Source organism: Echeneis naucrates, chromosome 1, assembly GCF_900963305.1.
Source record: "Echeneis naucrates chromosome 1, fEcheNa1.1, whole genome shotgun sequence".
Classification (NCBI taxonomy): Eukaryota; Metazoa; Chordata; class Actinopteri; order Carangiformes; family Echeneidae; genus Echeneis; species Echeneis naucrates.
The window spans coordinates 3,379,204-3,392,956 of NC_042511.1; the positions used below are offsets into that span (position 1 = coordinate 3,379,204).

Below are 13,753 nucleotides of genomic sequence, written 5' to 3' on the forward strand. Positions count from 1 at the left end.
TTTGTATTTATGGTGTACAAACAGTTTTCTGTTGACGAATATTAATAAAAACAAACAAACAAACAAACCTGTGTGTTGTTGTAATTATTGCCAAGTGTTGCGTGATGTTGCCCGGGGAGACGTCGGCGGGGGGGCGGAGCCTTCGATGACATTTCGCCTGACAAACGATCGGCCCGCCCCGCTCCCCTCCCCTCCACCCCGTGCGTCTGACGTCACTGACGTCAAACGGGACTGTTTGTTCTGGATTTGGGGCGAGGAAGGTCTGCGAGCGTCTGACAACCGACTGAAGAAGGTAAAAAAAATGGCGTTTTTAAGCCGCTGCGTGGACGGAGGGGGGCCATCACACGAAGGCGTACGAACCCGGGGATGCGCTGAAACGCCTGCAACGGTCGTCGGCGGCGTATATCGCCCGCTGTCAGTTGTGCGCCTCGGCGAGCGGAGCATGAGCTGTCTCCGCAGGCCTTGCGCCGGTTCGGGCACACGGGGATGGATGGATTTGGGTCTTCTAAACTCGGCCGGATTTTTTAACCGTCATCGTGGATATCCGGAGTTGTGTCCTTCTTCACCCGGCGCTTGTGTTAAGGCGGTTTCGGCGGCGCGGGACGCCGTGCGCTGTCAGTGTGCACGTTAGCTGCAGGTCGGCTCCATTGCTAGCTAGCTAGCTAGCCCAGCTAAGGCTGTTTGTTTGTAGCCCCGTAGGCCGTATTCGTGACATAAGTTACGTCCTTTTCGGCTGCGCAGTTTACGGACGATGGCGCAGGAGCTGCCGAGAAAAGCGACGTAGGTCATTTGGAGAATACCAACCCCTCTCCAAGTTGTATTCTGAAAGGACGTTTACGTGCGGAGCTGTCACTTGCTGTCATTTGTGGTGATGTGCCGACACCGAGGCTTAGGACGGCAAACTTGTTCAAGGGAATGAATTTGTAAGTTTTCTGAAAATGTTTGTGGTGATTTGACCGGCGCCGTTTCAACGACACTCACGTTAGTTTCTGCGCTTTCCTCGGTTAACGTTACCGCGAGGACGTGCGTGATCCGAATTAGCAAAATGGCTGATAAATTTGGAAGAATAAATAATTCAGGTGTCAGATTCGTCTTCAGTTTCTCGTTGTCACCCATTATTCTTTCACTTAAAGTGGCTTCTAAAATACTCTACATAATGCCACTCATGAATCATAATTAAAATCGGTGAAAAATGTGCCGTAACATACTGATTCTAAATCTTGATGGACATGGTTTATTATGACATGTGTGCACATGGATAGCTACATATACTAGTTTTTATAGTGTAGATCAATGTTTGAAAGCATGTTGGCAACAGAACTGGGCATTTATTGCCTGTTTTTGATTTGGTGTCTCTTTAAAACTTCGTAATTATGGGTCTATAGAAAAAAAGTATTTCTCTTACAATGTTTGTAATTGTGTTATTTATGTGTTTAAGCTACACTAAGGTTCAAAAACACTATGACAGACCCTGTGAAAGGGTTTCCCATGATAGGGCAATGTTCAAGGTCAGAATTGTTTGTATTCATCCAATGAATTGCAGTAATAATATACTTGTTTGCTTCCTTGAGTCTCAATATGATAATATTAAGTAACAAAACTCTGTAAAACAAAATTCTTATTCATATAATGAAAAGTTTTCCACCTTAAAATAATAAAGGAGAATACACAGAATAACGTCCTTACAAAATATCTCTATCAAAATAGTCCCTGTAAATTTTTAGTATATGGTTTAGTATATGGTCTGTACATGAGTGCCCATGGTCCTTTTTAGCATTAAACTTGATGGCATAAGATGGCAGCAGAAGCAAAAAAACAAATTCAAAAGGGTCTCGTGTCACTGAGGGGTAAAAATGGAAAACAGAAATTACGATAGGAGGATATCACAGCTCAGAAACCTTTATTAAGACATCAGTGTTTGGTCTTGAGCTGGGAACTTGTACTGAATGTATTGTGTAATTGTACGTCTCAGTTCATTTGAGCAATTTAGATTAGAAGAAATTAATTTACTAAAATTAATTAACAAAAAAAAACTAAACTAAATTAAAAATCATTAGTCTTCCTAAACTGCCTCTAACTTTAGGTGGATCAATTTAAGACATGAACAAAAAAAGATGCAGCCACAAATGGTCTGGTTATAAAAAGAGATGCAGATGACATCAAAGTGTCGTCAAATTTACAACATTTCTTTGTGCCATTTATGTCACCACTTTCCCCAGGCTTGTGTCAAGGGCTCTGATAAAGGCTGCTCATGACACAGCATGGTCACCTTTTTTAATCTGACAGTATGTTTTGGTGTTAGATGGAAATAACCCACATGTGATAGTGGTTTAATCGGTTTGTCCTTTCATTTCTGTGACTTTCTTTCAGGTGTGAAACTCTGCCATCTTTCAGTGTGTTGTGGTTTGCTTGCCCCCTCACAGCGTGTCAAAGACCAACCTCCCGTGTCCGCTCTGGAAATCACCACCTCACCAACTGAGATATGATCACACACTTGGGTTAGGCCACTGCTGCACGGCGACAAACATGTAAGTCCCGAGAGAAATTGTCAGGCTTCTGAAAATTTCTGAAAGCATATTCACAGCCCTTAAAAAAAAAAAAAAACTCCTGTCAATCAGCTAATTTGGCAACGCATGTAAGTGATGGTGTAATTTAATATACTACACCACACAGAAACTAATTATTATCATTTTAATAAAGATATCAATGTGAAACTGAAGTCAAAGGAAAACACACTGGCAACCATATTTTTGCTTGGATTTAAGCCTTGACAATAGAAATATTGAGCTCATCAGTGGTACATACTATATCCTACTGTACTGTACTGTAGTCTTATATCCTGTCCATATTATTCTTTTCTTATTCTGCTTGCCTATTAACTGTCCACTTGCTGCTGGAACAGTGCAAATTTCCCCATTGTGGGACAAATAAAGGAACATCTTATCTTAAGTTATAACTTTCGAATGCGAAATGGTGTTTGTAAAAAAAAAAAAATCATTGTCATGTATCCAATTTCATTATATGAGGCCAAAGTCTTTCGAGGAAAACAACCTGTTTGTTAGATACCTCTGAGGATTTGTTGCTCATGCTATCATGCTGAATATTTCTTCCTTTTTAATGGTTTGTGCATTATCTGAGTTTAATAATGATATAAACTGTCTCCAGCTTTTCATCAAAGAAAATCCATGCATAAAATGAGTTGTGATAATGTTTTAAACAAAGCTGGACATAGCTCAGCCAACTTTATTTTCACTGTGCTTTTCACTTGCAGCAATACCACTTTACTTTTCCACCATATTTCGATTATAAGTCTGTTGGATATTTTATTAAAGTTGAACATCACTATTTTCTGTACATTTGTCCATTATCGAGTTGGATGGATTTTTTTCAGAAGTATAGCTGTGTGATGATATTATCTGTTAGGTACCACAGCGCATCAAAATTAACACCATTCATGACAAATCAGAGCACACAGGGTTTTCTTTACCTTTAACTTTTGATAAGGATTCATATCCAGTTATCACCTGAACTGCTGCTTCATTTAGCTGATTCATACAAGGCTTGCAACTTGAGTGAGCGAATGTCATGCAGTCCAGTTCCTGCGAAACAGAATCCAGAGAGCGTCAAAGCATTTTAAAAGCTTCACGCTGCACCTGATGGTGGACGGTGTCACTGCTGGTGAAGAAATGTGTGGTATTTTTTTATATTTTCAAGTTCCACTTCTACTGGATGGGCCTGAAATGCTGTAGATTCTCAGTTCCTTTTTTTTTTTATTTGATGTGAAGTCACAAGTACATATTTATTATTAGAGCTTAAAATCGAACAGCAGAATCTCTATGGCATTATCTAATACATACATGTAATAGCTTTCCGTTTCATCTGCAGTGGAGAAAATTAGATAATATGCACTTCTTTTGCCAAGTTGTCTTCTTCTTGCCTTTGAAGTGGAGGCTGTAAATCAACAGGCAGAAACTGGTGTCTGGCAGTGACACAGATATTTGAGGAAAGTGAAATGCTTGATATTAAGTGATAGCGACAATGCTCTGTGTCCCAGAGGATGTTGAGTCAGAGTTGGTTTCAACCAAAAACAGGATGATGTAATGATGCTTTTTTGCTGATCATCTTTCCCAGAGAGTCGAGTGAGGAGTGTAATGGCCTGAGGGGGGTCCCCCCAGTCCTGCCTGCCCCTGCCAGGTCCAGTCTGCCTAAACTGTCTGCTCAGCCACTGCAACCCACCACTGCGATGGGGGACGGACTGGAGGCGGGCAGCAGCCAGAACCCTCCCTCTGCCCCACCACCACCCTTCAACCCTCCACCACCTGAAATATTGAACCCCAGCAGACCCAAACGACAGACCAACCAGCTACAGGTGAAGACATGTCTTTGCATTTTCAACCAATCAGTGCTCTTTAAGTGGTTTAATCTTTAATTTTTGCTATTATAATGATTTTTGTTCCTTTTTTTTTTCAGTACCTGCTTAAAGTGGTGTTGAAGGCGTTATGGAAGCACCAGTTTTCATGGCCCTTTCGAGCTCCTGTAGATGCAACAAAACTCAATTTGCCTGTGAGTTCTGTGTGTTTGTCTGTTTGCATGTGTGTGATATAGTCCAAAGTTCACAGACAGCATTATAACAGCTGCCTAATTTATTCTGTATGCAAAGTGATTCACAGCAGTGCAGGTGGACTAGCCACACAGCAGCAGAATGTTTCCCTGTCCTGTTTGCTGCTGGAATTTTGGAATACCAAGGCAGACAGCCTTGCACTCGGATAAATGACTTTCCCTCTTCTCTTAATTGGAAACATTTCTTCCTCTGTGGTTTTCTAGTTGTCAACAAGAAAACAATGTGCGATAGAATCTTCAATCTTGGCCTCAGGTAGATAATATGATTCAGAAAAAAGTTATTGTTCCAAATAAACATATTCACCTCTTACTTCATTATGAATGCAATGAAATCTGATGAATATTTTTCTCAATTGATTAATCATTAAAAAAAACAATGAAACGCTCAGCTCTAATGAAAAACAAAGAACAACAACAAGGCATTTTGCTTGAATAATGAGGTACACTGTGCTCTGGGGTTCTATTAATGCAGGAGCCTGCAGACACATTACAGCTGACAAATAATTAGGTGGATTTACCTTTGCACTGAGGCAGCTTTTTGTTTTGAATTAAAGAAAGAAGATATACTTTTCTTCCAGGCAAGATGCTAATTTAATACTCTCCATGCGCTCTCCATCAAGGACTACTACAAGATCATCAAGACTCCTATGGACATGGGCACAATAAAAAAACGCCTGGAGAACAACTACTACTGGAACGCTCAGGAGTGCATCCAAGACTTCAACACAATGTTCACTAACTGCTACATCTACAACAAGGTCAGACACATCAGGGATTCTGATCACACGTGACAGAAATCCTGTAACATGCAGTTTATCCTACAGAACTTTATCATTCAATATAAAGAGGCCTCTGTATGACAAGCTTCTAAGCATGCTTGTTTGCTTGTTTGTCCAGCCAGGGGATGATATTGTCCTAATGGCAGAGGCCTTGGAAAAGCTATTTCTAACCAAGATCAGGGAGATTCCACAGGAGGAGACAGAGATTGCTGTGGTCACCAAGGGGCGCCGTGGGGGCAGACGGGAGACGGGTATGAGTATAGGATGTAACATGGAGTTAACCATGTCAGCCGCTAGAGCTTAATCATGCGTCTCTCATTGTGTTTGTGTGCATTGTTGCTCAATTTAAATAAGGAGTTCCCGTGAGTAAATGACAGTGATGTAGAGTAATCCAACCAGCTAAGCTTGTATCTACAGTCTTCACTTTTTTCTGTATTGTTTCCCTCTCTTCTTTGACCACACCTTGCACTGAAACTATATTGTTGAGTGAAGCACTTAGGGACTCGTCTGGCACATCCTGTACAGTGGTTAAACTGTCTAACAGCTTTGAAGAGTGTCATAGCCCGAACAGTCTGTTTTTGTCTTTGATTTATCTTCTCTGATCTCTTCTCCAGGTCTGATCATTAAATCAGAATCAGGCCAAGACTCGTCGTCCCCCTCTACCACCCCACATACACAAGGCTTTTCATCTCCATCAACCACCCCGCACACCCATCCTGCACCCACCCCTCCAGGTGCTCCAACTCTGCCCCTTTCCCAGCCTCAGCCTCTCCCACGTGTGCCTCCTACACCCCCATCCCACCACCTGGGACCACCATTCCCCCTCTCAACTCCAGATGTCCTTGTCCAAACCATGACCTCTGTTCCCCCAACACACCCAGGCCTCCATCCTGCTCCGATGCTGCAGAGCGCTCCCGCCCTCATTAAGGTAAGGAGATGGAGGAGTATGAACTATGAAGTGCCGTATAATTTACTAGCAGATCTGATCTCACTTTCTTATAACTAATGCTTCAACAGCAGAGGAAGAGCCAGAAGAGGAAAGCAGACACGACCACACCCACAGCCAACGACCAGCTCAGTGAATCATCTCCCGCCTCTGCTGATGCTCGGCCGCGCCGAGACAGCAGTCGCCCGTCAAAGCAACCCAAACGAGACGCATCGCAGCCAGACTCTCAGCATCACCTGGGTGCTGGTTTGGAGACTGGCGGGATGGGAACGCCGAAACGTCAAGATCAGTTGCGTTTCTGTGCACGTCTCGTTAAAGAGATGCTGTCCAGGAAACACGTGTCATACGCCTGGCCTTTCTACAAACCTGTTGACGTAAAAACTCTTGGCCTCCACGACTACCATGACATCATCAAGCACCCGATGGATCTCAGCACCATCAAGGTGATTTTATATTGAATTGCTGATCAGTATGTTATATTATATATGACAACTTAATATTACTACAAGAGCTGACTTCCACCAAGGCCAATGGCAAGCAACATCTGCCAGACTTCAAATTTAAAATCGCTGTAACTGAGCCAGATCTGCCCCAAGCGTGAATACTCAATCCCTCCATCAAGTTCAGAGCAACTGGTTCAGCATTCTTCGTATAATTCCAGTGATTAGTAGATGAAAACGTATTTCTTATAATCCAGAAACAATGCAGAGTGATCATTTTAGCCTTTGTTACGCTGCTGTGTGTGTGTTGGTGATTGTTTATCAGAAGGGTTGAGACACACACACACACACACACACACACACACACACACACACACACACACACACACACACACACACACACAGACACAGACACAGCAAAGCACAGAAGTGAATGTTGTAATTTACTCAAACCTGACGACAGTGCTTATTACTTTTATCCCTAAATGCAACAAAATCCTTTGTACCTATAACACTCAAGTTTTTATTTTAGTTGGGATACAGAGGCCTAAATAGGGTTTTTTTTACATGTAGATTGTTTGTTTTGCTCCTTAGAAACATGACCTAAAATTACTGATGAAAAAAGGATTGAAATCAGGTAAATGACAGTAGAACTTAAATTCTGTGCCACTTGAAGTTATCTTTCACTACTTTATAGATTGTTTCACATTTGGTTTCACTTTAACTGTCCAGTGTTGTATTTCTTTTACTTCTTAAAAAAGAAAGAAAGAACAGTACTCAGAACTTGTAAATCAGGCTCAGTTTGGATAACTTGGAAACTTCATTGTTTTTGTGTGTGTGTCTCTGGTGTCTGTTTCCTTTTTTATGACTTTCAGAAAAAGCTGGACAACAGACAGTACAGAGATGCTCAAGAATTTGCAGCAGATGTGAGGTTGATGTTCTCCAACTGTTACAAGTACAATCCTCCAGACCACGATGTGGTCGCTATGGCACGCAAATTACAGGTGAGGAACACATCTCCCGTCTACTGTGAAATCTGTCTTAATTACCACATGACCAAAAGTAATTCTGGTATCAGAATTCCTGTAGCCAGGATCTAATATCTGAGGACAATCCTTCTCATAAAGGAAGCAGCAACATCCATTGTGATGCTTGTTGTGATGTTCGCAAACATTGTTTGCTTGTTTGTTTCAAAAAAGGATTTCAAAGTTTTAGCTTTACGGTTTCTCCTGCCCTTGTCCCTTCCAATAGGACGTGTTTGAGATGCGTTTTGCCAAAATGCCCGATGAGCCAGAGGAGCCAACCCCTGTTCCCACCCCGTCATCGGCCCTCCACCCTGCCCCCTCCACTCGACAAGCCCCGCCTCCTTCTGCTGTCTCGGAAGACGACAGTTCCAGTACCTCCGAATCGGAGTCCTCAGGAGGAGACTCAGAACAAGAAAGGCAACAGCGATTGGCTGAGTTACAGGAACAGGTTAGAGGATGGAAAATGAAGGGGGAGGGAGGCTTATGAGACACAACAGGTGGGTGGGCCACGCAGAACAGCTTTACCGAATGTGGGTAATTGCTGAAACATGGAGAAACAATGGCGCAGACGGTGTCTTTTCGTCTCCTTAAGACCACAACTGTGCGTGTCTGTGTCCTCTAGCTCAAAGCTGTCCACGAGCAGCTGGCTGCGCTCTCCCAGCCTCAGGCCAGCAAGCCCAAAAAGAAAGAGAGGGAGAAGAAGGAGAAGAAAAAAGAAAAGCACAAGAAGAAGATGGGAGCAGAGGAAACTGTAGACACCCCTCCATCTGCGATGCTTCAGGTGCCGAAGAAAAATAAGAGCAGCAAGGACTCAATCGTCATGAAGAAGGACAGGAAAAAGCCCGGGTGGGTTTCGCAGATATATAATGAGATGTGTGATGTTGTTGTAGCTGCAGTGACTGGAGCTAATCACATCATTTGTCAAATCACAGTAAGAAAGAAGGAGTTAAAAACAGCCGCCCGGCTGCACCTCCTCCACCTGGGCCAACCCCTCTCGTCCCCTCAGCCTCTCTTGAAGCAGAGGATGATTTAGGTATGTGCCTGACAGATCTGTATGTTCAACATAATTGTGTGCCTTTCAAAATACCCCTCCATCAACCTGCCGCCACGCTCTCCTCTCCAGATCTATTCGGGGGCGTGTCCTCCGAGCGATGCAAGCCGATGACGTACGAGGAGAAGCGGCAGCTGAGCCTGGACATCAACAAGTTGCCTGGCGACAAACTGGGCCGTGTCGTGCACATAATCCAAACCCGGGAGCCTTCGCTAAAGAACTCCAACCCGGACGAGATCGAGATTGACTTCGAGACGCTGAAACCTTCCACGCTGAGAGAGCTGGAGAAATATGTCTCCAGCTGCCTCAGGAAGAAGAAAAAACCATCAGGTAGCTCGTCATAACAGTCTCTCATGTAAAACTCGTTCAACCACTCATAATCAAATGCTGCTCAATTATTGTTTCATAACTTAGTTATCAGTCTGTCAGTTTCTGATTGTCGTGGATTTGTTCTGTTGCAGTAGAGAAGCCTCTAGAAATGACAAATATGGCAAAGATGAAGACGGGATCTTCATCTTCAGGCAGCAGCGACTCCTCTGATAGTGAAGACTCTGAGAATGGTAATGAACACGTGATATTTAACTGACAGGATGTGCGCTGTCCTACCGTCATTATTTTTATTAATCCCATCAAATGTATCGTCTTCCATCAGGGCTGGTTCCCAAACAACAGAAGAAAAGCTCAAATAACAAAGACACCAAGAGACCACACCACCAGGTCCTCAGTAGTGGAGTTGGCCCCGTCCCTCCACAGCCTCTGCCTCAAGTCGTCCAGTCCAAACCACCATTTGTCCCCCCTCCCTCTGTCCCTGTCCCTGTCCCAGTCCCAGTCCCAGTGTCTGTCTCTGTTCCATCTCTGGACACACAGCTGTTGACCTCAGGATTTGATCCTCTGGCCCACTTCATGAATCCACACCTGACACAGTCAAACACAGAGCCGTATCCAACCATTACTACTGCTGCACCCGTCACGTCTGGTCTCCTCAACACAAACGCACCCAGCAGCCAGACACCCACCGAGACGCACCCCTTCCTCAACCAACATCCCATCATACCTTCACCCGGTATGTGGTTTATTCTCAAGATGGTCACAAATGTGTCAATATGAATGCTTTTCAGGCTGCACTCAATAATTATTATATTTATTTTTTTATACAAATAAATATTCTGGTCTCTGTTGACACATCAGTCAACACTGAATTTATTATTTATTATTCTTAAGTAGAAGTAACCGTTCACTTGCTTGGTTCATCTCAGAAAGATCTAAATACTGGACAGGGACGTTATGGAGGTAAAACTTTAGTGTAAAGAAACAGACTAGCGGCTTTAAGTCTTCATGAAGATGTTTGTGTCTTGAATTTTTTTTTTCTTGTCTCTTACAAATGTTTTCCGCTCTTTTTCCATCATCTCTTCTCTCTTTACAGCGATCCATAGTGCTCTTCCCCAGCAGCCATCAAGACCCAGCAACCGGGCAGCACCGCTTCCCCCCAAACCTGTTCAGCCTCCCCCCTCCTCGCTCCCCACCCTACCCCCATCCCCCTCACCCCAGGTTCAGCCCCTGCTCCCCCTCACACTTCCCCAACCGGCTCCTCGCCCTCGCGTCCCTTCACCCCCGTCACACGGCATCTTGGGTACCCTCTCTGCACAACCACCTCAGGCCTTGCTAGAGGACGACGAAGAGCCAACGCCCACCAGTTCTGAAACCCCGCCCCTCAGCCAGGTGCACACCTTCCTGCAGTCGCTGCAGGCTCGGCCCATCATGCAGACCCAGCCAATTCTTGCCCACACGCATTCACCTGTGCAGGCCACTTCCCAGCCCGTGCAGTCGATGCACACGCAGGCCATGGCAACAGCCGCCCCCGCCCTGACACAGAGACACAGCTCTGGCCACACGCTCATGCAGCAGCCATTCCCACACACGCACACGTCAGCGCCACAGCAGCAGAAGGGAGTGGCCCTGCAGCAGAAGGTACAACAGATGCAGCAGCAACATCAGCAGCAGCCGTCACCGCAAATTAAAGTAGAGCCTTTTTCAACAGGTGAGACACAGAATTACCCTCAAGTCAAATCAGTGGTTCCCAAATTGAGAGGCTGTGTGTGTGTCTGTCATACCTGTGTTAGGCCATGTTGTCGTGCTATTTAGCCTCCTCTCAAACTACATAAGAGGTGTATGGTCAGCTAAAGAGGCTTCTGTTAGGCAGCGTTGCTCTTATTGAAGCAACACATGGGGCAGAAATTGCACTTGACTCATTCTATGAGAACCTGCAGCATTTGAAAACCATTTTTGTAGATGTCACATCACTGCGACGTTTGGTTCAATCAGGCATTGAATTAAATGGTAAAGTGCTGCATCGTTGTTCAGGTTGCCTGCGTGAGAGCTCCTCTCCCCTGATGATGCACTCTCCTCAGATGCCTCAGTTCCATCCAATGGGACGGCAGTCGCCCCCACAGATCAAGAAACTTGTGAGTGACGTGTTAAAATGGAAAGGGATACATTTTAATGCTGAAAAAGCCACGTTTCAGTTCTTGCTAACAGAGCTGCATGCATTTGTCTTTGTGTAGGAGCAGCGGCCCAACCTGGTGGGGATCAAAGAGGAGAAGCCCTCCCAGTCGCCGGTTCTGCCGCCCTCACCCTTCAGCCCCACTATGCGTCAGGACACACACAAACCTGACACCAAACACAGTGAGTCACCCTTAGAATCTAAAAAAAGAAAAAGAAAAAGTGACCTACAGTCATTCCTCTAAAAACAGAAAGATCTTTAGTTTCTTTCCAAATTTACCTACAGCTAGTTAGACGTCTCAGTGCTCATGAGTCTCCGTCCACTGTGGTAAGGTGTACAGGTATATATATAAATCAGCACCTGATGTCTTCCTCAGGAATAGATGTGAAGCCATTGGATGGTTCTCGCCCTGGTTCTCGCCTCCTGGACTCACCAGCACCACCGTGCTCCCAGCAAGACATCAAAATCAAGCAGGAACCCAAAACACCCATCGCTCCGAAGAAGACACAGGTGTGTTTGAGTGTGAGAGATGAGAGTTTAATGTCATGAGCCGTATTACAGTCGGGAATCACCTGGTTCGTCTGTCGTACTTCCTTTCCCATCCCTCTTTATGTTTTTTTCTTTTCCCTCCTCCTCTTCGCAGGATGTGAAGCTGAAGAACATGGGTTCTTGGGCCAGCCTGGCTCAGCGGTCCCAGTCCACGCCGGCCTCTGCCGTTCGCTCCTCCAGCGACAGCTTCGAGCAGTTCAGACGGGCCGCGAGGGAGAAAGAAGAGAGAGAGCGTCAGCTGAAGGCTGAGCAAGCCCGGAGAGAGCAGGAAAAGCTGCGGTAGGCTGGAGGACGATGGCGAAGGATCAGAGCAGGAAATGGCAGAGCATGTCTTAGTGTTTTAAAACTTTAAGTGCCGAAAAATTCAGCAAATTAATCTCGACATGGTCTGAATTCCCTGTATTGGTTGGGTTCTCGTTAAGTTTCATTAAAAAAAACGTTTTTTGTTTTCTTTTTTTGCTCGTTTCTTTAAATAATGTAGACGTGACGACGAGGACACGATGGAGCAAGCTCGCAGAGCACAAGAGGATGCCCGCCGTCGCCAGGAGCAGCAGTCGCCACTCGCTCCCACGCCTCCAGCTTCTACTCCACCAACTCACTCTCCGCAGGCTCCACCCACACAGCCACAAGCCCCACCCCCGTCTGCCTCAGCCGCACAAAACACTCCTGACCAGCAGAGGGAGATTGCACGGCGGCGCGAGCAGGAGAGGCGCAGGAGAGAGGCGGTAAGAGCGAAAAAAAAAATAGAAAAAAAAATCAATCGGCCTAAAATGCCCTTTTTTAATTTTTCTTCTTCTTTTTACTTTTTTTTTTTTTTTTTTTTTTCCGATCTCCTCTCAGATGGCCGACACCATTGATATCAACTTCCAGAGCGACCTGATGGCTATTTTTGAAGAGAACCTGTTCTGAGCGGCATGGACACATAAAAAAAAAATAAAAATGTACACAATGCACATAGACGACAATGCTCTGATACACATCGTCGATGCTCATGAAAAATGCAAATACGCACTCACACTTATTAGTAACGTCCCCTTCTCTCAGTAGCAGCTGCCTTGTGTCATGTGATTGAGCGTGGGGTGGTGGTGGACGTGCAACGAAGCAACCCTCCTCCAACCTCACATGCGTTTTGCCGTCTGGCTTGGTGTTTTATGGTCGTAGGTTCTCAATCATGACAGATCAGAAACACTGAAAAAAAAATCAGACGCTCACTTCCATCAAGGAAAATAAGAAAAACAGAAAAGAAAGGGGGACTTTTACATTAAAAAAAAAAAAATATTATGATGATGGTGATGAATAAGATTTAATTTAAGTGAAAATTACAGAAAATTCATTCTCTGTCTGAGAAGGAGGAAAGGAGGTTTGAAAGGAACAGGTGAACAAATTTACAAATGGACAGATCACTTTTCCTGGCTTTTTTCTTCCCTTCTTCTCTCCCAGTGTTGTCTCTATGGTTTTATTTTAAGTTTGAATTTTAACTGTGAGGGAGTGGGGGGGGGGCTGGCGGGGTCGAGTTTGTCTTCTCGTCTGAGAGTCTGTTGTTATCTCAGGACGTGAGAAACGTGGAGTAAAAAAGGAAAATGGCTCTGGCCGCAGTCGCACACTTTTCTAAGCCTCCCCCCGCCCCCCCCCCAAATCGCCTCGCACCTCTGCTCCCTCCTCGGTTGTGAGCGGAAGAGCTGGAGGTTTTTTCGACAACATTCGGGCCGCACGTGTGTACAAATGCGACGAGGAAGGAACGATGGCATTTTGAAAGTTTAGAGTGTGTCCTCGGCCTTAGCCCTCCGGCCTGTGAACTACCGATCACACCCTACAAATTATACATATTATATATAAATAGATA

At 44.8% G+C, this 13,753-nt stretch overlaps 1 protein-coding gene across 1 annotated transcript; it reads left to right on the forward strand.

Moving 5' to 3' along the window:
- The first annotated feature begins 226 nt into the window (after positions 1-226).
- Positions 227-13,186, forward strand: LOC115042498 (bromodomain-containing protein 4-like). Its single transcript, XM_029500766.1, has 22 exons — positions 227-292; positions 2,371-2,528; positions 4,132-4,369; positions 4,471-4,563; positions 5,241-5,378; positions 5,518-5,650; positions 6,014-6,327; positions 6,417-6,788; positions 7,661-7,789; positions 8,037-8,258; positions 8,433-8,656; positions 8,743-8,843; positions 8,934-9,191; positions 9,323-9,421; positions 9,514-9,924; positions 10,285-10,899; positions 11,223-11,323; positions 11,423-11,543; positions 11,738-11,871; positions 12,005-12,189; positions 12,392-12,635; positions 12,751-13,186. Exons 3-22 carry the CDS (start codon positions 4,244-4,246, stop codon positions 12,817-12,819), a joined length of 4,089 nt encoding a protein of 1,362 aa, XP_029356626.1. The 5' UTR covers positions 227-292; positions 2,371-2,528; positions 4,132-4,243; the 3' UTR covers positions 12,820-13,186.
- Positions 13,187-13,753: the final 567 nt, after the last annotated feature.